Here is a 22,973-nt window from a genome sequence, read left to right as displayed (position 1 = left end):
CCCCCCCCATTAACAAAATGAAGGATAAAAATCATGTAAGCATCTCAAAACATACAGAAAAAGCATTTGACAATATTCAGTGTCCTTTTATGATAAAAACTCTCAACAAAGTGGGTATAGAGGGAACATACCACAACATAATAAAGTCCGGATATGACAAGCCCACAGCTAACATAATGGTGAAAAGCCCACTCCATGGTGAAAAACTGAAAAATTTTCTTCTAAGATCAGGAACAAGACAAAGATGCCCACCCACTCTTGCCACGTTTATTCAACAAAATATTAACAGTTTAAGCCACAGCAGTTAACAAGAAAAAGAAATAAAAATAAAAGGCATCCAAATTGGAAAGGAAAGAGTAAAATTCTCACTGTTTGTGGATAACATGATTTTATGTATAGAAAACCCTAAAGATTCCACCAAAAAACACATTAGAATAAATGAATACAATTTTCAGGGTACAAAATCAAAATACAAAAATCTTTAGCACTTCTTTTTTTTAAATGCTTATTTATTTTGAGAGAAAATGAACAAGTGAGGGGGGTTGCAAAGACAGAGGGAGACACAGAATCTGAAACAGACTCCAGGCTCTGAGCTGTCAGCACAGAGCTGAACCTAGAGCTCAAACCCATAAGCTGTGAGATCGTGACCTGAGCCAAAGTCGGATGCCTAACCAATTGAGCCACCCACCTGCCCCTTGCATTTCTATACACTAACAACAAACTCTCAGAAAGAGAAATTAAGAGAACAATCACATTTATAATTACATTAAAAAGATGAAAATATCTAGGAATAAACGTAACCAAGGAGGGAAAAGACCTATACTCTAAGACATTGATGAAAGAAATTGAAGACACAAATAAGTGGAAAGATAGTCCATGCTCATGGATTAGAAGAATTATTATTGTTAAAATGTCCATACTACCCAAAGCAACCTATAGATTCGGTGCAATTCCTATCAAAATTCCAATGGCATTTCTTTACAAAAATAGAACAAATAATTCTAAAATTTGTATGAGACTACAAAAGACCTTGAATAGCCAAAGCAGTCTTGAGAAAGAAAAAGCTAGAGGCATCACACTCCGTGATTTCAAACTACATTACAAAGTGATAGTAATCAAAACAGTATGGTATTGGCATAAAAACAGACATACAGATCAATGAAACAGAATAGGGATCCCAGAAATAAGCCCACATGTATATGGTCAATTAATTTACAACAAAAGAGGCAAGAATATACAATGGGAAAAGAAGAGTCTCTTCAATAAATGGTGTTTATATTTATTAACTCGGCAACCATATGCCAAAGAATGAAAGTAGGCTACTATGTTACACAAGATACAGAAGTTAACTCAAAATGAACTGAAGACCTGAATGTAATACCTGAAACCATTAAACTCCTAGAAGAAAACGTAGGTGCTAAGCTCCTTGACATTGGTCTTGGTGATGATTTTTTGGATCTGACTCTAAAAGCCAAGCCAACAAAAGCATAAAAGTAAGCAAATGGGACTACTATCAGAATAAAAATCTTCTGCACGGCAAAGGAAACAATCAACAAAATGAAAAGGCAACCTACTGAATGAGAGAAACTATGAGCAAATCATATATCGGATAAGGGGTTAATATCCAAAACATACAAATAACTCACATAACCTAACAGCAAATAAAACAATCCAATTTAAAAATGGGCAGCAGATGTGAATAAATATTTCTTCCAAAGAAGACATACAGATGGCCAGCAAGCACATGAAAAATGTTCAACATCACTAGTCATCAGAGAAATGCAAATCAAAACCACAATAAGATACCACCCCACACCTGTGAGAATGGCTGTTATCAAAAAGACAGGAAATAGCAAGTGTTGGCAAACTATGAGAAAGGGGGCCCCTTGTGTCCTGTTGGTAGGAATGTAAGTTGATGCAGCCACTATGGAAACATTTTGGAGCCTGCCTCCTTGAGAAAGTAAAAGTAGAACTACCATATGATCTAGCAATCCCATTACTGGATATATAAAGAAATAAATAAATAAATAAATAAAACACTAGGGGCACCTGGGTGGCTCAGTCGGTTAAGTGTACAACTTTGGCTCAGGTCATGATCTCAGTCCATGAGTTCGAGCCCCACATTGGGCTCTGTGCTGACAGCTCAGAGCCCGGAACCTGCTTCAGATTCTGTGCCTCCCTCTCTCTCTGCCCCTCCCCTGCTCACGCTCTGTCTCTCTCTGTCTCTCAGTAATAAATAAACATTACAAAAAAATTAGGGGCGCCTGGGTGGCTCAGTCAGTTAAGCATCTGACTTCTGCTCAAGTCATGATCTCACAGTTCATGGGTTCGAGCCCCGCATTGGGCTCTGTGCTGACAGCTCAGAGCCTGAAGCCTGCTTCAGATTCTGTGTCTCCCTCTCTCTGCCCCTCCCCTGCTCATGCTCTTTATCTCTCTCTCAAAAATAAATAAACATTAAAAAAAAAACAAAAAAAACAAAAATGCTAATTTGAAGACATATGCCCTCCTATGTCCTTGCAGCATTATTTACAATGGCTAAGATATGAAAACAACCTAAGTGTCCATCATGGATGAATAGATAATGATGATGTGAGGTAAGTTAGATAGAGGATGGATAGATAGATAGATAGATAGATAGATAGATAGATAGATAATGGAATACTATTCACCCATAAAAAAGAATGAAATCTTGCCATTTGTGACAACATGGGTGGAATTAAAGGATATTATTGCAAGTGAAATAAGTTATACTGAGAAAGACAGATGATGATTTCACTTATATCTGGAATCTAAAAAACAACCAAACAAAGCAAAACAAAGCAAAAATTGACCCATACAGAGAACAAACTCTGAATCACCAGAGGGGAGGAGGTGGGGGAGAAAGACAAAATAGGTGAAGGAGATTAATAAGGCATATAGTCTTCAAGTTATAAAATAAATTAAGACTTGGGAGTAAAAGTTACAGCCTAAGGACTATAAGCAGTAATATTATGATGAGAGATGATAGCTCGAGTTACTATGGCGAGAATATTGTAATGTATATAAATATCGAATCACTATATTGTACACCTGAAACTAATACAATATTGGGGTTGCTAGAAGGAGGAGGGTTGGAAATAGGTGAAATGGAGGAAGAAGGTCAAGTGACACAAACTTCCAACTATTAAGTAAGCAAGGCCTGGGGGATGTAATAATGTAAGCACGATGATTACAGCCAGCAATATTGTCGTATATACATGATAGTTGCCAAAAGAGTAAATCCTAAAGTCTTCATCACGATAAAAAAAAAAATGTTTAACTTTGTATGGTGCCAGATGTTAACTAGACTTATTGTGGTGGTTGTCTTACAACATATACAAATATCAAATCATTCTGTTGTACACCTGAAATTAGTATGTTATAAGTCAATCATACCTTGATTTAGGAAAATATTTTTTAAATAAAAAGATAAGTTGCTGAATAGATGCCAGGGGACTAAGTTGTAGGAGCTGTTTAGGCATATCTGTCCTGTTTCCAAACCTTTTTTCCTATTTCCTCTTTAAAACTAGTTCAAGCTCATCTTTCCCAAAGACTGGCTGCTTTCAGTGCGCAGTTTTCCCCTGCTCTGCTGACCTCCAAACAAGCATCCTGGGCTCTTTGTGGTTCGAATTGCTAAGCAATAACGATGTCACTTTTATTCACATGAGAGGGATAATTCCTTTTTGATGGAAACTATCCTATGGTCCATGCACTTGGACACGTACTTCTCACTTGGTCTTCCTAACAATCCTGTGAAGGTAGCCCATCATCAACCTCTTCTTACAGATGAAGCGCGGCAAGGTTCAGAATTTATCTAAGTTCGTGCTTCAGGGGAATAGTACATCCAGTATTCAAATCAAGGTCTCTGGGCCACCTAAGCTAAACACTACACAATGTCAACATGAAATGGCTTCGGAATAACCAAGGAAAAAACACCCATACCAGGAGAGAAACAAGGATGGTAATGTATAACTCTAAAGCTCAGGTCTTTTCTACCTTACTAGACTCTGTCTCCTGAAATACCAAGTCCTTATAGTCTTGACTCCTTGGCCTTCATGAATAGTTGACCTTTTGTCAGCCACAAATCCCATTGGATTTTTCGAACTTTTATACCCAAACAGGTGAATTCTCCAAACGTATTCCTTTCAACCCAAATGGTAGTTTCTGGTACTGAGAAAGGCCCTCTCCCAGCTGGTCAGCCTCCAAAACAAAGTAAGGATAGGGGCTCAACCAGTGGGCAGTGGTTATCTCTGTGGATCCCTTGTCTGAGAGCCTCCCATATTTGTCACATGCTGGAAATGTCCTATAGACATTTCCTCATTGTCATTTGATACTATTTCACCTCAGGAGTGCCCTAGGAGAAGGAATTGAGTTTTCCTAAAAGAATGTTTGCTATATGATAGCCTTCTTAATTGGCTTGTGATTTAAGGTGAATGAGATTTCAAGAAAAGATGGCAGTGAACCTCCATGTACTGACTTGTTTGCCCCTCAACAGTCTATATTTATTGTTTTCCTAGCCAACTGAGAGCTTGATCTGAAAGAGGATGCCTGAGAATCACCGTCTCTTTCACGGAGGCATTTTCAGATATCCAGCAGAAGTTTAGGGAAGGCTCTCCTGACTGGAGGGACGTATCAACTTTCTTCTTTTGCCTTCACTTTCACTGACTCAGTATGAGTGATAGTGAGACCTTTCTTCTCATTTTATTGCTGCTGTTGAGGGAAGGTGATTTTCTCATTGGCATGCCAGAAGGCAAAGGATTACTTTGATAAGGGCTGACCCAGTATAGCCAAGAGGGTAATCATGCCATGCCCAGCCTAATCTGGCTGGGCAGAATTCATGTTCTTTTGTTCTTCTCCACAGCCAACTCCTTCATCTGAGATATTAAGCCCATTCCCACTGCTAAAACATCTCTCTCCCTGCCTTAAGATACACTGACTTATCCATACTTGCACATTTTATCACTGAAAGAAAAAATACCGCCTAAACCTCATTTCAGTAATTCTTAAACCATCTCCTGAGTACACATTAATAATGTCTGACAGTTGTCCTCTAGCGGCAAGCTCTCGAGGCACGGCCACCACCGCCTTTATTTCATCAGGGAAAAGGAAGAAGCAGGGGAACTCCCAAGGGCTCAAGACTATAAGTCCCACCTTGGGAGGTGCTGTTTCTCAGGACATCCGGGCTTAGAGTGGAACTTGGAGACATATTCTACAAGGGAGGGGTGGAGAAAGTGGACTCCCCCTTTTTAAAAAAATATGGTAAAATAAACATGACGTGAAATTTGCCATATTAGCCATTTGTAAGTGTCCAGTTCAGTGGCATTTTCATTCACATTGTTATGCAACCGTCACCACCCATTGCCAGAACTTTTTCATCTTCCCAAACTGCAAGTCTATACCTACTCAACACTAACTCCCTACTCCCCACCTCCCTGCACCCCCTGGCAATCACCATTATTTCTGTCTCTATGAATTTGACTATGTTAAATATCTAATATAAGTGGAATCATGTAGTATTTACCCTTTTGTGTTGGGCGTATTTCACATAGCATAATACCCTCAAGGTGGACTCTTTTATTTTATTGTATTTTATTTTATTTTATTTTATTTTATTTTATTTTTAATTTTTATTTATTTTTGAGAAAGAGAGAGACAGACAGAATGCAAGCAGGGGAGGGGCAGAGAGAGAGGGAGACACAGAATCCGAAGCAGGCTCCAGGCTCTGAGCTGTCAGCACAGAGCCCGATGCGGGGCTCGAACTCACAAATTATGAGACCATGACCTGAGCCGAAGTCGGACACGTAACCGACTGAGCCACCCAGGTGCCCCTGGACTCTTTTAGTTTTAAATAGTGAAATATAGGTACAGAACAGGGCATACAGCATCCAAATACAGTTTAATAGGTGGTTGTAAAGCAAATATTCAGGACCATTCTAGTACTCCAGACAGCCCCAGTGAACCTCGCCTGACCACAACTTGCCCCTTCTTCCATGGAGACAGTGACTATCAAGACACGGTATTCATTAGTGAGGTGAAGAGTTCCATGCGTTATGCTCACCTGCTGTGTGTTAGGGCCACTGCATGTGGTTGTGCATTGCAGACAGTGCTGTGAAGAGAGGCCCCGGGGCTCGGCACTGTGGCCTCGGGGAAAGGTGCTCATCGGAATGAATACGATGAGGTCTCTGACCCCAAAAGGTCATAACCTAGTAGAATCAACTTTCGAATGAAGAAAGGATACTACCATGCACATAAAGAGAAATAAAAACAATCTCAGTCTGCCTAGGAAATATGCTGTACATATGTCTTGTGGGTTTCCCCATCAGAAGGAGAGTAAAGTGATTAAATCTAGAGAAATAGCTGCCAAGTTAAAAATAAAATAAAATAAAAAAGAGTGAGGGAGGGAGGGAGGGAGGTAACCAACCGAACAGTAGGAGATGATGGGGCAACTCTTTATTTCAAAGGCTCTGTTTATGGGAGATGAGAGTACAGTCTTATCAGAGATTGAAGTCCCCATGTAGAACATTCCAGAACAATTTGAGAGGCCCAGGGGTGATAAATCACAGGGAATGGGCGGCATTCATCCTGAGATTCTAAGAGAAATAAAGTGTGAAAGAGGGGCGATTCTGACAAGGAAATACAATAGATCCTAAGACAGTGCTGCTTCTGAAGATTGGGAGGCTCTAATGTGATGCCTGCCTTTTAAAAAAAAACTGCCCAGGGAAAGTCAAGCAGTACGGGGAGGCAGACCTAATCTCCCTTCAGAGGAGCTGACTTAAAGCCTGATGTGTGTAGAACAGCCATGATTCAGGTCTATTGGAGCATCTTTCATTCGGGAGGCTCAAATGGCTTTACTGCCTGAATTACTTACAGCCCTGCCGTAGCTGTGTGTGAGCACTGGCTCTCCTAATGCAAAAGCCGGGACAATCCACACGTACCCAGCACCCCAATGACTCGCCTCCCCCATGCCACCTGCAAAAATATGGATAGGGGACCTCTGGTTTAAGCAAAGTGTACTCTGAGAAATTGGATCCTAGAGCAGGTTACCATGAGGGAAACTTGGCCTGCATGTGGGTCCATTTCTGGGTTGTTACCACCTGTGTGGGCATCAGCAGTACAGATCGTGAGAATAGCCTGCATGTCTGTTCCACAGCACATGAAAAGGGCAACAACTGACATTTATCCATCACTTACTATATGCCAGGTGGTTTTCTAATCTTCTTTTCTATTTTGTTTTAATGGTCACAATGGTCCCGTGAGGCAGGCACTGTTAATCCCCATTCTACAGATGAGAAAACTAAACCACAGGGAGAGCTAGTAACTTGTCCCAAATCACAAGTGTGGAGATTCTGACCCACATGCCTGACTCTGGACCTCACACACATGGTGCAGAGAGCGGTGTAGGGAATTCAGGGACAACAACTGAGGGTAGGTCCATGTTCGCACCTCCAGAGAGCTGGGCCGTGGTTTATAGCCATCATTTGTCAAGGTGGGTGCCATAGGAAGCCTTCAAAATCTCAGGGTTAGTATGTGATTTAGTGAACTTGCTCTACGTTCAGTCCAAGAAATAATTCTGTTGTGATTCATAGGACTCCATGTAGAAGTTTCAAACCTCTACCCACGCAGCGCGTCTGTAAATGATCAAAGAATAACTTCACGATATTTGCTGCAAAATGCAAATAATTCTAAATCCTTCCCAGCTTCAAGAGCAAAATAGGAAGTGTAGTAGGTGTGTAGTGTTTAATTCTTTGTTTATCGGTAAAGCAGCATGGATGTGAATGATCTCTATGTAATGTGCTTGCATTCTGGGGCTCTAAGCAGCCCAACAGATTGCTTTTAATTCATTGTTTGCTTGGGGCACCCGGGTGGCTCAGTCGGTTAAGCATCCAACTTTGGCTCAGGTCATGATCTCACAATTCGTGCGTTCGAGCCTGCCGGCTAAGGATCCTGTGTCTCCCTCTCTGTCTGCCCCTCCCCTGCTCATGCAGGGAGGTTTTTTTTCATTAAAACATTTTTAAAAAAATCATTGTTTTATTTTCCCTTTGCAGATGATCATTCGCGGGTGAGACTACAGACCATAGAAGGAGATACCAACTCCGACTACATCAATGGAAATTATATCGATGTACGTATTTTGAAACCATCAGTAAACCCAACTGTTCTGCCACATTCCACATCGTGTGTCTGCTATGGTACTGGTGGGCGCTCACTGCTCCAAATCCAGAAGCAAACACATTAACGTTACTTCACAGCCTGCAGAACTTTACGGTGGAGACATGGCCACTCCTGTTCTCAAGTCGGCCTACTGGCTGCTGAACTCCTCTGTGACATTCCGTGTCTTCCGTGCTGCTGTGGACCAAGGATAGTGTTTCCATGTTTTTGTCAACAACTTAGATTATTTGACACTTTAAAAGAAATCTGTTTACATATTAATAAGATAAAACTCTCTTAATTCCTAATTCGATGATTTGCGATCTCTCGTCATTACTGCACTTTTAAGTTGCCTTCAAAGTAGTCTGCAGCTGTTTAACCAGGACATCGAATGCACACAAGACATGTCATTAAATATGTAGGCTGTTTAATTATTGAAGACTGCTTCTTTGTTCGTCCTGCATCATGTTAACTTAATGTCTTACATTAGAATAAATTCCTGAGGAGACAGCATGTTTTCAGTTGAAAGAATGAATGAACTCAAAAGTAGCCTGAAAATGAAGGGAAAGTCACTGTTACCTTCAAGGCTCAGGTTCACGTGAAACAGACCTTTGCTCCCTTACAGTTCCCAGGGCACGCTGTGCTTGCCTTGGCCATCACACTGCCTTCTAGTCCATTAGTACTTCCACGGACAGGCTTTACCCATACATGTGAGTTCTTTCGTCTTCTTACTTGAGTATAATTCAGATGCTACTAAAAATACTAGCATCACAATCTCTAAGAGTTATCCAAAAAGTAAACATAAGGATGTTATTTATAGTACTGCTTGGAAAGGTTGTGACACTTTGGTTATGGATCTGAGGGTAGGGCCTACAGGAGGACTGTCTGAAGAGTAATTCGTATCCCATTCCTCGAATGAAGCCCCCTACGCTGCCACATTGGATGATGGTCCAGAACACACACGGCCCAAGTTAGATATCTTTTTCTGTTAAAGCCAAGTTCCTTCCTAAAATACTTTGCGCTTATTCCTTTATCCAGTAGATGTTTAGTGAGTCCCTTGTGGGAGAATTCAGAGGTGGCCAAGACCTGTTGCCTTCTCCCCAAGACTTCAGAGTTTAGAAGCTGAAGTAAGAAACGTCTTCTCTATAACTCTCCTTCCCTTGGGAGATTCCAAGGGAATCCTGTTCATGGTCCAGTCCCAGCTCCTAGAGCCCCTGGGGGCTCTTGAGCACACGGGCTGTATCCTATGCATCTTGTACCCCCTGCGCCTGGCACAGCCCTGAAACTCTGTAAGCACTTAATAAGTGTTTGATGAATCACTGCCTGAAGGAGTAAATGTAATCAGATTAGGTTTTGTGGCGGAAGTGATTTTAACTTAGCTTTAAAGAATGGGCAGGTAGAGCTACAGAGGAGGGAAGACATAAAAGTAATGAACATACCAGATTAATTAGTTTTAATTTTAACAGAGAAAAGAGTCAATATTCAGGGCCCTTTTATTCACTCAGTCAATGAGATTTTATTGAGCCACGTGTTGTATTATATGTCAGTTGCTGTTGTACGTATTAGAGCGTTCACTGTGTGTGGTTCAGACCACAAACAAAAACAATGGACTGAGAAATGACCACTGTGTTTAGCAACATAGGTCATTCGTGGACTGTATGGATTATTTCCGTTTCATAGATGAGCTCCTCCTATCTCCTAGCACCTTGCTAGAACTGACATACAGAGCCGCACATCAGACAGGGTCTTGCTTTGTGAAACTTATCAGCTGCCAAGACATGAGTGATTATCTTCATAATCCTATTTAATATCTGTCAAGAGTCTATACCCACAGCAGGTCAGTTGTATAAAAGAATGTGTTTGCTTTTGCTGTTCATTATCAATGACTTGTTTTAAAAGCAAAAAAAAAAAAAAAAATCTACCAGATACACATTGAAATGGTCTGAGAAATCTGTATTTCCTCTCCAAGTTTCTCCTGTTTCCCATCTGGCTTCAGGCACACTATATTAGGTAATCTCGGGGAACAGAAATGGAAAATATTAAGGTCCGTGGCGATATTATGTTACCTGTGTGTGATTTTCTCTAAATTGGTTTTATCTTCCCCAGATATTGATCCTGTGACGTTCTTTGTTCCCTTCTGTATTTGGTCTCAATTTTCATCTTTTCGCCTCCTTCACAGGGTCACGATAAAAGGAAGGGGCCTTGCAGAATTTCTGCCTCGTTGCATTTCTGGCCCTTGCCACGGCAGCGTGTCATGGCATTAGCAGTGTTTAAGAATGACATTCAGTATGACTATCGATGTAGCTGCCTTTACCGGTAGAACAGGATGTGTGTTAAAGCCTTGGCACGTTGCCAATAGCATCCCGAACACACATGAAATCCTATTGCACATTCCCAGCCTGTTTGCAATCTAATAAGAGTCGTGGTCGTGTTATTTCAGAGAATCCATAAGTTGTTAGTGTTGATTGCTCACCCATCGTCTCATAGCCGGCGTATGATTAAGTTACTCCCACCCCATGTGTGAGCCACAGAACTGTTAGCTTTGATCCCCCTTTGCTTTTTACGAGGCACTAAGCGGTACTGGGTCTGGCCATTTCACTTTCAGCCGGTGCGGTTGTTGGTATTTGTATGTGCATTCATTTTGGCAAACTTAGTGGGCGACTTCTGTGCTGCTTACCGTTTTAAGTTTGTCAAATATTCTTTCTCATTTATTTTTAGGGTTATCATCGACCCAATCATTATATCGCTACCCAAGGTAAGTCTGCTAGAGCCTTGATGCCTTTCTTTGGTTGTTTGTCTACTCTCTGTCATTTCGTCCCTATGTCATCCTCCAGAATGATATTCCCCACTGCTCTAGCCCCATTTATTGCAGTTCTAGTCATCAACACATACACCCTTGTTTTCCCATCAGACTGTGATCATTTAGTTAGAACCTGATGTTGTGATCTTTAGAAGTGTATTCATCAATTCATTATTGGATTAATTCTGTCTGCCTTCAGAGTGAATCTGACATCTTCATAACTAGGCATATAGATAATCACTAAATAAATCTGTGCTGAGTACAGTCTATACAAAGACCTGTGCCAGTTGCTGCCGGGAGTGCAAGCTGAATTCATCAATTACTGTCTCTCACATCGGTTGTGGTTTGATGGGGAAGGTACGGGGTGACCTGTACATTATTACAAGCAACACCAGTTAGAAATTTATGCGAGAGGTGCAGAAAATGTTAGGGAAACTTGGAGAAGAAAGAAGTTACTTTCAGATGGAATGATCCATAAACTGCTTTGTGGTAAAGGTGAGTTTGGGAGGAAAACTTCTAAATGGCCAAGGCATCATGAGCAAAGATCTGAAAGTAGGAAATCAGTACTCCCAGGTGAAAAGCACTGGGTGGATCACTTTGGCTAAAGGAAACAAGAAGAAACCTAGAGGAAAATGTTGGAGAAGCTCATGGCAAGAGCTTTTGTGATGTCTTTCCAGGACACTGACTATGGAGAATAGGATTGTGAGAGGGCTGAGGTTGTTGGGAACGAGGCATCGTAAGGGATGAGTTATTGCATCTGTTAAATGAACTGAAGAAATGCCGAGAATCAGGAAGGACCCAGTTAGGGTTGAGAGCATGCATTCTCTTCATTTTGTTATTCTTTCATTGTTTCCAGTATTGCATCATATCCCAGAAACAGGAGCCGGGAAATCACAAGGATATGACTTGCCAATGGTCAGGGATTGGCAGGTGGTGCCCAACAGAATATCAAGGATCAAGAGAATAAAGGATGGCAAGAACATTGTGGAAAGTCTAGGTTTGGAGGCAGGAGAGTTGGAGGTGTCTGATGGACCGTGAGGAGAAAGAAGTAGCTAAAGACTGAGGTCAGGTTCAGTTAATGAGCCATAGGTTGTAGCCAGTGATCAGAATTCCAACACTTAGGGCAACACTATCCAGTATAACTTTCTGTAATGGTGGAAACCTTCTGTATCTGTGCTGGTCTGTATGGTAGGAACTAATAGACACTCAAAAATTATCTACTGGTGGAAATCTTCTGTATCTGCACTGGTCAAGTTGGTAGCGACACGTAGACACTCTAAAATTATCTACTGCTGGAAATCTGTATCTGCACTGGTCAATATGGTAGCCAGTAATACATACGCAAAAAGTATCTACTATGAATGAAGAACCGAATTTTAGATTTTAATATGGATTTAAATAGCTTCATTTGGCTATTCCCTACTGGCTGTTTTGGACAGCAGGGCTCTGGTTTAGAAAAGCTCCAAGTATGGCTGAAATGGAGCCACTGTGGGACCTTGTCCTAATCCCGACAGCCTTGGCCAGTACCTGGGTGGCACCATACATAGAGTCCGCAGTCTCATGTCACCATTTTCGATCTATGCCTGGGTCTAGGTGACCTACTTAACCTTCAATATGTTTCCTTCCCTGAAATGAAGTCAGTAATGGCTCCTTCCAAGGTCACTTGGCTAGTCAGAAGAAAGGTCACATGGGGAGTGCCCAGCTTGAACTGGCAGGAGACAGACCTTTACATAGGAATTGCTAAGGAGTTGCAATACCTGACACAAACTCCCACCTGATGGGACAGAACAAGAACGTGTGTCCGGGGGCTCTGAGTCCAGTCCTGGTTGCCTTCTCCTATACCCTGCTGCTTTTAAGCTGAGTCCATTGATGCTTTTAGAGGAACCCTTTGTTAGTTCCTTAAATCCCTACTAATGGATTCCAGAATATTCCAAAGTAAGGATCGTAACAGATCTGATCTAGTAAACGTGCTGATAATTTGGAACTAACAGTGTTTTGTAAATATATGCAAAAATTTGATCATAAAATATACAAAATACTACTGAGTTCTTGATTATCAGCCCACGTTTCTATAAATAACGTGAATGTAAAGTTAAATCTTATTTGAATTTTCAAAGTCAAGGACCTCTACATCAATGTTACTCAACAGCTAGCCAAAGTAGAGATTGAAACCCCCAAAGTCCTACATGTGGCCCCTCACCTGGGATTCCTTTGCTCTTCCTCTCTGCCCCTCTCTCTCTCTGAGGGAGATCATTCTTGCAGAAAACTACCATTAGAGAAGCCACTTTCTGGTACCTTCGGAATTAGTTGGAATCATACTTAATTGCTCAGTAGCCCTCTTCAGGAGCGTTCAACCCATCAAGTGTTAATGAGTAAATATATTTGCTGGCGGCTAAGAAATGGCAAATGTAATCGCTTTGCAGTAGACCACCCAAGTGCCCTTAATGGAGAAGGATGCTATATGATGCCCTGTTTACCAGAGCATGGGCACCTTTGGCCAGTGCGGGGTGATCTACAGATTGCACTTTGAAAACTGGCAATACTTACATCACTGCTGTTGGCTCAGGGTGAGGGGCAGAAATGAGCAAATGTTTTTAGTCTAACATTCAATCAAGACAGTACGCATCATATTAAGAGTAATGTATTCAGACCATGATGTTTAGGTTAGAAAGTTAGAGGCTTTCTTCTAGTATATTACACAAACATAATGTAACTGATAGCCTCAGATTGCCAGTAATAAAGATTTCTGATCCTCTGCAGTAATTGGCAAGGACAGTTAGAACATGCCTATGGATCGCCTTCAGAAAGAAGAAGAAAGAAAGAAAGAAAGAAAAGAAAGAAAGAAAGAAAGAGAAAGAAAGAAAGAAAGAAAGAAAGAAAGAAAGAAAGAAAGAAAGAAAGAAAGAAAGAAAGGAAAGAAAGAAAGAAAGAAAGAAAGAAAGAAAGAAAGAAAGAGAAAGAAAGAAAGAAAAGAAAGAAAGGAAAGAAAGAAAGAAAGAAAGAAAGAAAGAAGAAGAAAGAAAGAAAGAAAGAAAGAAAGAAAGAAAGAAATGAAAGAAAGAAAGAAAGAAAGAAAGAAAGAAAGAAAGAAAGAAAGAAAGAAAGAAAAGAAAGAAAGAAAGAAAGAAAGAAAGAAAGAGAAGAAAGATAAGAAAGAAAGAAAGAAAGAAAGAAAGAAAGAAAGAAAGAAAGAAAGAAAGAAAGAAAGAAGAAGAAAGAAAGAAAGAAAGAAAGAAAGAAAGAAAGACCCACAAGCGTCTGATTCTAAGAATCCAACAAAATGGATGATAAAGTCTAACAAGCAGATGCAATTTTAAAAACTCTCCTTGTTCTTTTTTTCCTATTGTGTGCTGATATAATTCTTTAAAACCTGTTCATAGCAGGAACCCATGAAACTACATGAATGTTCCAATTTAGCGACAACCAGTTTTATTCCCATGAGTTTAAAATATGTAGATTTTCACCAAGTCCCTTCAATCTAGAAGACATGTCATGAATTTATCTCTTCGATCTCTTCCTCCCCTGCTTCCACTTTATTGACTTTTGTACCAGTAACTGACTTTGACCTTTGACGATAACGGTATTGTTTCTGCAAAGTGAAGGGACCACAAAAAAGCCAGAGCCGTGGCTTTTTTCAGTATGTTCTTCCTGTCCCCACTCCATTTAATTGTTTTCTATCTGCGACTAATATATTAATGACCCAGTACTGACTTCATCAGATCTGCCTGACAATCCATTAATATAATTGTAACATTCAGGATCTATGGTTTGGCATACCAGGAATCAGAAGAGTAAGTCATGTCTGTTACTGTATGTCTGTACTCAAGGCCAAGGCAGAGTTGGGATTTCAAAAGCAGGGTTGTCAGTGAGGGGCAGATGAGCACACAGGTGGGTAGGATTACCCAGAACTGATCATATTTCACTATCAAAGGATACCCCATGGAGACCACAGTGTGGGCCATGAGCTGGAGGAAGCTTTACACATTGAGAATTGCTCCTGCAAAATGATTCAGGAGAACACCTGCCAGCTATGTGGTATGCAAATGAGGGAGGCCTGGAGAAGTGTCTTTTTATTATTGTTTGGTTTTATTTTTTAAATTTTTTTCATGTTTATTTATTTTTGAGAGAGAGAGAGAGTGCGCGCCATCAAGGGAGGGGCAGAAAGAGACGCAGACACGGAATCTGAAGCAGGCTTCAGGCTCTGGGCTGTCAGCACAGAGCCTGACACGGGGCTCGAACTCACAAACCATGAGATCATGACCTGAGCCGAAGTCAGACGCTTAACCAGTTGAGCCACCCAGGCACCCGTGGTTTTATTTTTAAAACTGACTTCAAGACTCTTGCTTTAGAAACTCAGGAAAGATGATGTCAGGTAGTTGGGGAAGGAAATGCTATCAGTCTGTGATGGATATGGCCTGTCCCTCTTCCTCACTACCCGGCTCATCTGTGGGCTGGAGGTATACCCAAATATCAGAGGATCCTGCCAGAAGAACCTGCCTGTAATTCCTTCAGGGGAGCCGACAGGCATCATGAAATCTGGGGAGCACCTCAGAGTCATGTGGTGGTGCATTAGCACTTGGCTGGGATTTCTGGGGGCCAGAAAAAGGAGAAAGGGCATCAGTGGGGTGAGTGGGGGAGGCAGGTCTTCAGTCATACTTGAAGAAGTTTCCTTTGTCAGAGGAAGAGGACAGGATGAGCAGGTAGGCTACCAAGGTCAGGGAGGAGCATGGAGCCCTGGCAGAGAGCACAAGGGAGACCTGACCGTGGATAGAAAGGGTCTTCACCTCCATGGCATCTTGGGTCTTCTTGGTCGCTTCTTGAAATGGGTCTTCTCTCAGGAAGAACTCCCACATACACACAATTTTACGTAGACATGCAGGTGTTCACAAACCATTAAATCCAGCCTGAAAAAAATCCGTACGCCCGAGATGAAAAAAAGCCCTGAGTTACAAGCGTAAGAAAGAGTGACAAGTAAGGTGAGGACATTGGTTAAAAGGCTGTGAATGAGGAGTATTATTGAATGAAATGAAGGGCAGAGAAAGGAAAGGAAGGATGTTTCTGAGCCACGTGGTGGTGAAAGCAATGCTTTAAGATTAGTTAGTATGGGATTAGCCTGCAGAGAAAACTGGAAACAAAGGGAACAGTTAGGGGTAGAAACAAATGACTCAAGCAACAATAAGGGCCCTGTTGCAATTGTAGCTTTTATTTTTGTCAACAATCTAAGTTGCATACAACTAAAATATCTTTTCTAATATCAAATATATTGTAGTCTCAAAACTGTTGACTTTTAAGTGTGTTCCTTCTCATTTAATAAAAAGTGATAAATACATATCAGTAGTTTTGCTTCATATAATACAGTTAGAAACGCAGCATTTTCATTTGTCCTTTCATTCCATAAATATTAAGTGCCTATTAAGTATAGGCTTTGTGGTATAACTAATTTTCTATCCTCTAATTTAGGTATTGCTCGTCTCATTTCACAAATAGAGGAAAGAGGGCCCTGGGGAGAAGGAGGGGTTGAAAACAGAACTCACATGTAGTTGAGTGCCTGCAGTGAGCCCACAAGGGTCCTGGCTGTTTTTCCTCCTTTTCGAGCTGCATTATACCGTGTGATTCTTGCCCTCAAGAAGAGGCTCAGGGTTTGTGCTCTTTCTCACGTTCTGAAGCTCACCCCTCATAATCGAGAACCTTCCTTCTAAGTTATGATGCTCCCCCTCCCCCAAAATAAATTTCCTATGATAAAGTCATATCTGAAAATATCTCTTCATTAAAACTGTCTTCTTAGATGTCCTGAAATAGGACACTGAGAGTCCAGAGTCTCCCTGTTCCCCAGCAGGCCTCTGGGCACCTGTTTGAAGACCCACTAGCCCAGGAGCTAACACTGATGGTGAGAGAAAGAGACTCTACGTGGCAGCAAGATCAAGGCTGAGATCAGAGCTCCAGTGGGGTAGCCAAGCCTGTCAAATTAGCACAATCCCGGACAAAATAAATGATAAACTGGGGGTCAAGGCACCTGTACTCAAGAAGAGTAAAATGCATGGATTTTAACAACCTGAAGTTAGCACATCTTTTGTTCACAGAGACTCTGGATGCTCAGTGTCATATTTCAGGATGCCAGTCACACTGGCATAGACCACAAGAACTGATATAGAAAACCAGTTACCGGATAGTTATTTACCATGAGAGATACCACTGTCCATCAGACAGAACTGTGTTGCAGGCCAGCTAAAGAGGAAGATGCCTTGGCAGAAGGTTACCTCGTGTCCTGGCATCAGAAGAAGGGCCACAGAGTTCATTTGTTGATTCAACAGGCACATACCCACTGCCTGGAGAGCTGGCACCAAGCAGATGCCCAGTGAGAATACAAGAATGAGTGAGTGAGGGAAGGAATGCATAAATGAATGAATTGGGAGTCACTGGGCCAGACACCAGTTAGGCAGTAGAACATTCCAACCAGGCAAGAAGGACATCTCATGTCAGCCTGACACACCTTCTACTGACCTGGGTGGATTTGGGGACCATGATCTCCAACGTCTGCGACTCTTTCTTTCCAGAGTTACAGCTGGTCAACTCCAGTTCTCATGAACACTTTTTCTTCCGATGTGCCAGCCAATCAAGGCAGTGTTTCTGGAGATAGTCCATTCTGTTAAACAACTTAGCTTCTCTCTGCCCTGACCCTACTTCTGCATATCCCACCTTCCATAAGCACTTTATATAATCAATTTTATTTGTCCATGATTATTATTTACTGATAATTTGAAAAAGAGAAGCCTAAAAATAATGTCCTTCAGAGACTGAGCTAGGAGCAAACTTCTACATGAAAATAACCAAAATGCGGAGAACGAAGGTTTATAGCAGAAACAGCACCCAATCTTCAACTACCGCACTGCAATTGAAGCTTTGCTCTAGTGACTTCCTTCTGTTTGCCGTTGATCTGTTTTTCTTCTACATTTCTGCCACATACCCCATGTGGTCTGAACATTTTAAATAAGGATTCTCAGAAAGATAAATATGGTTTCTGTTTTCCCAATTCCAAATTCTCCAGCCTCTGAAGCAGTCAATAATGGTGCTTAGAATAGGTATACTTAACTCTCCTTGGCAACTCATACTTGGGGCAGAGACTTCCCAGTGTTGATGCAAGTTCTACACACTCTATGAATAAGCTCTCGTCTCCTGCATTCTGGCCTCCAGATGGAGATGAACCCTTAAAATTATTTCGCAGTACAATTGAAAGAGGAAAAAAATGTTTTCATCAAAAGCTAAGCCTTCAGTAAGCAACTTTTGTTTTTATTCTTTCAAATACCAGTGTGTACATTACCTGACATTGTTCTGCCCAGCTAAGCTGTTCCCATATTGCCAATGAGTTGTAGACTTACTATATCCTCTTTGAGGTTGATTTAAAAGTATTCCCTGGTAAAATGGAGGATTCTCTAGTTGTCAACTTGAAATAGGGAGGCTTTGAGGATGTGTCATTTGTACCTGGGCAGACAGGGACCCCTCATGAGGTCTACATATTCCATATTCCCAGTGCCAAATTCTCCATGCAGGGTCCACTGCATGTTACTCTCCATGCATAGTTTTCCAAGGGAAAATGAACAATTGCAATTAACAGCCTATCTACAAACTTCCTTTGAAACTATAATTTTTCTTCACCAGATTAATTTCAACAGATACTGGCCAATTAACCAAAAGGTCAGACCATAGACATTTCTCAGCCTATGCTTTTAATAAACTCGCTCATTAGTAGTGAGAACGTTTAAAGACAGGTTGCAAATTAAAAGATAAAACCAAAAATAGATTGCAGTAGGTGACATCCACCCTATTGTTATAGATGCCTTAGTGCAAACAGGTCCCTCGAGTAATGGAACATAAATTAACACAGAATAATCTGAAGAAAAATGATGCTGCTGTCAAGCAAGCCCTCAGTTTTGGATTGTTTCAAATGCCTTTTAAATCTGTAAGAATAATTTACAGGTGTTCATTTGAGGTAGAAAATTCTAGAATCTTATCAAGCTGATAGAAACTGTAAAAGTCTTGAAACCCAGCTCCCCTGTTTTGTCATTGAAACAGGCCTTAAAGCAAAAATTGATGTAAGTCACTTTCGTCCGTATTGTCCCAATGAGTCATGTACACAAAAGTATTTGCAAACTGTGTGGATTGACGTTCATATTTACATAGATTTACATGCGGATTTACATGCAGATGACATACATTTACATGCAGTGTCCAACATGGGAGAAACCTAATGTGTTTCTGATCTCCTGAGGGCCTTTTTGTTCAACAGCGAAGAAACAATAGGAGGTCACATCTCTCTTCCAGGATCAGCCCTTTGAAAATACAGAGCTCTGGCTGAAAACCCAGGGCTGCAGGCCCTGGTGCTGCCTTCCTGGGCCCGCAACATCATGGACCCTTTCAAAGCAAAGACATTGCTCTCAGACCTAATTTATCCAAAATTGTACAAATATTTCTGTGAACCTACCAAGTGTCTGCCTCACAACCGTGTTGGGAATACAGCAGTGACCTCAGGAATTACATCGTGCTGGTCTATAAATAAACAACCGTCACTACTCTGTGATTTTGTAAGAACACCAGGTTTGGGCACGACTTTAGGCTATTTCTCTCCCTCACCCATCCTCCATAGCAGGTGAAAAAGTGAGACCCAGTGCAGAACTGGAACCACTTTCCTGTCACGATCAGGTTCCTGTGTCACACAGCGACACAGTTTGGAAGAAGTTTGCAGCAGACAATTTAGGAAGTTTCTGGCCATCGCAAGTTGCTTTTGTTTCTTGCCTTCTTACTCAAAAGGATGCTTCTGGAAATTTCTTCATGCAGTGCCCCATGCTGCCATTGAAAATTTGAGATTGCCTACACTGAGCTATGTCTAGGGAATCAACTTCTCTCTATTTTATTCATTTATTAGAGTTACTCTCTTTTTCCTTAAATAAAAGCAGATCCCACTTGTATACTGAGAAAAGCTTAATTAAAGGATTTAGAGACTAATGAAAGCTTTTATTTCTCTGCCAGTGGCCCCTGAAGCATATGAACATAGGTTTTTCCCTTTGCTTTATGTCTCCTTGACAGAAGGCAGCCAGATCCTGTGGGTCACCAAACCCCTCCATTCTGAGGGCCGCCATTCTTCTTTTTTCTCCTTGATTGCCTTCTCTCTGTTCCCCTCTTCACAGAATGAACAAGTACTCAAGATGAGTTTATGAGGGTTCTCTTTGGAGACAGGCCTGATGAATGCTCTGTGACTCAGCCAGCAAGAGGCTCGTGTGGTGCGAACATCTGTCATGTTCCTCCCTTCTGAGGCTACAAACACTTTCTCATGCGCCTCTTCCCAGCTCTTCAGGCAATATTGCCATACAAGCCCTCCCAGGGATCAAGGACCGAAGGTCCCTCCGGTAGCGGGGCCTCTGTCTCTGCAGTGTAGAGCGCATTATTGCCACACGCTGCCTACCAACCCTTTCATTCTTTTCTATATAAGAGTTTCTCTTTGGAGGCCTAATCTTTACCCCTGTCACTCAGATCTGATTTGTCTGCCTTTAGCGTTCAGCTTTCCCTGTCAGGAATGATAGCAGCCTTTGCCTTCCCATTCACAGTGGTACCACCGGGAGCCGAAAATGTTTATGCACCTGCTAGGAAGGCATGATTCTTAGAGGAGGGCTGGCTGTCATCCCCAAAGAACAAAATCCACATAATGGTTCCATCTAGGTAAATGGAGTTTCCGGAAATGCTTTGGAACATTTTAGTTTTAGGTACAAGTCACGCTAAGAGTCACCCCCTTGCTGGTTTTATTCACACATATTCCTTTGCTTATGCAGTATGGCCACAATCAAATCTTTGAAACTGGGGTCCTAAAATTCCTTCCATGTACTAACACTTTTTATGTCAGTAACTAGGACAAGACTTCTCCCGTCCAAGAGGCAGTAGAAAAGAGAGGCTGACGAGCGTGGATACCAGAGTTAGGCTGGCTAGGCTCAGATGCCAGCTTTGCGAGCAACCTTTCAATAAATATGAGCTATGGTTCTTATCTTATCATTATCATTACATGAATTCCAAGAGACACATCTTCAGTAACACATAGGCAGTTCAGGTTTAACCCAGGAATAGTGTGTACCCATATAGTTTTCGTAAAAATGAATAATTCTACATGAATTAATGCTTCCTTCCAGAAGGATGTCTCAAAGGGAACCACTTACATTTTCACCAATATCCTGCATCCTCCTCAAAGTGCAAAGAGTATCATCATCTTGAAACAAAAGACAGACATGGGTTGGAAAGACAATAAGCTGTATCACAAGCTTGGAGAAATCGATTTTCCTTCCATTGTTGAAGTCTTGCAGGAATTGAGCAGCTCCAATAGCAGCAAAGGACACCAGCCTTGGTGTTCTGAAGGCTTCCCTGAAGCACACAGAGGGTCAGATTGTAATCGGTGAAAACAGCCATATTGCAAAGGCCAGACAGGTTTCTTCGCAACAGGCTTTGTCCAGACCACTTTCTGAGATAAGAATACATAAGGATATTTTAGAGAGGAGTTCTTTAAGGCTGAGAAACTCCTGGAGAACAATGGGGCTGAGAAATGATCTCGTGGAAGAGAGAATAACAATGACAGAGGAGCAGAGGGGGGAAATAAAGGGAAAGATGGCTGCTCTTGGCCTCCTTCAACCTGTGCGTTGGGTGGGGCTGGTTAGACGGGTACCATCTTCTGCTCGGCTAGGGGTTAACCGGATGCCTAAAAGTGGTCAGTTACAATCTGCACCGAAGAGCCAGGAGCAGTGTGGAGCCGAAGCAAAAGGAATTCCTGCAGACCACTTCTGAGATCCAGTTCACAAAGCAAATTCCCAGGAAATGCAGGTGTCCCCAAGCACTGCGTGTCAGCTTAGGAAAAGGACTGAGGAGTCCATAGTTAATGGGTATCCAATGAGTTTAAAGAATTACTGTTCTTTTTAAATTATATAACAGTATCATTGTTAATTTTTTAATTTAATATTTTAATTAATTAAATTTTTTAATTTAATATTTTTTAAGTTTATTTATTTGTGAGAGAGACAGAGACCCCGTAAGCAGGGGAGGGGCAGAGAGAGAGGGATAGAGAGAACACCAAGCAACGTACAGCCTGTCAGCACAGAGCCTGATGGGGGCCTCGAACTCATGAAACCGTGAGATCATGAGCTGAGCCGAAACCAAGAGTCAAGACGCTTAACCGACTGAGCCACCCAGGCACCCCATGGTTATGTTCCTTAAAATATAGGGAGATACCCAGTGAAATATTTATATGCAGGCAAGAAACCATAAACACTACACTTGCAAATAATCCTCCCCATGGCTTCAGGTAAAGGTGACTTCTACCCTGACCCACACCCAAAGCCTCACTACTTACCCAGGGGAAAGCAAACAGGATATTAAAATTTTTCACCAATAATTTATTAACACGTTTCCAAAACAAAATTCCTAGCAACACAATTAGACCAACCTTATTCCACTTAGGTTTGACATATAGACAGATTTTTTTTCTACGCTTGCTTCACATTTAGAACACTTCGATCACTTTCGAAACCTTTTTAGTTTTGAGTTTGTGTGCCAGCATTTTTATAGAGAAAAATATGTTGGTATTTTTTTCTTTAGCAAAACCCAAGATTGTAATTTAAGTCATCATATGGTATATGTGGTATGAGAGAAGCCAAAGCTATTCTTTAAACTTGATTTGGTATTTTATCATTCCACAAATTTATCTAAATGGTTAAAAGTGTGTACATGCTTGTGTGTCGAAAATAACTTATTTGAAGACTCCCAAGGGTGATCGTATAGATTTTTTTTCGAAATGCTTTATTTAGGTTAATTTTAACACGTGTGGCTTTTATTAAGGAAAGAAAACTTCTAAAAATATTATGACAAACTTAGGTGACAAAGCCACTATTTTCATTTATTTCCTTATTTCAGGTCTTAAAATTCCTGGTAGGGGAAAAGGAAGAAAGCACTCAGAATACCTGACTCATTTTGTTTTCAG

At 41.3% G+C, this 22,973-nt stretch overlaps 1 protein-coding gene across 6 annotated transcripts in view; it reads left to right on the top strand.

Moving 5' to 3' along the window:
• Positions 1-22,973, top strand: part of PTPRM (protein tyrosine phosphatase receptor type M) — a 791,703-nt gene that overhangs the window by 698,946 nt on the left and 69,784 nt on the right. For all 6 annotated transcript variants that reach the window (XM_019418445.2, XM_053902396.1, XM_053902395.1 and 3 more), the window contains 2 exons: positions 8,064-8,140; positions 10,885-10,921. In XM_019418445.2, the coding sequence (XP_019273990.1) occupies positions 8,064-8,140; positions 10,885-10,921 (114 nt within the window). The remainder of the gene's footprint in view (positions 1-8,063; positions 8,141-10,884; positions 10,922-22,973) is intronic.

This window comes from Panthera pardus, unplaced genomic scaffold, assembly GCF_024362965.1.
Source record: "Panthera pardus isolate Hobbes unplaced genomic scaffold, ASM2436296v1 HiC_scaffold_15, whole genome shotgun sequence".
NCBI classification, from domain to species: Eukaryota; Metazoa; Chordata; class Mammalia; order Carnivora; family Felidae; genus Panthera; species Panthera pardus.
The sequence above is the reverse complement of the archived record's forward strand: the minus strand, read 5'-3'. Positions and strand labels throughout refer to the sequence as shown.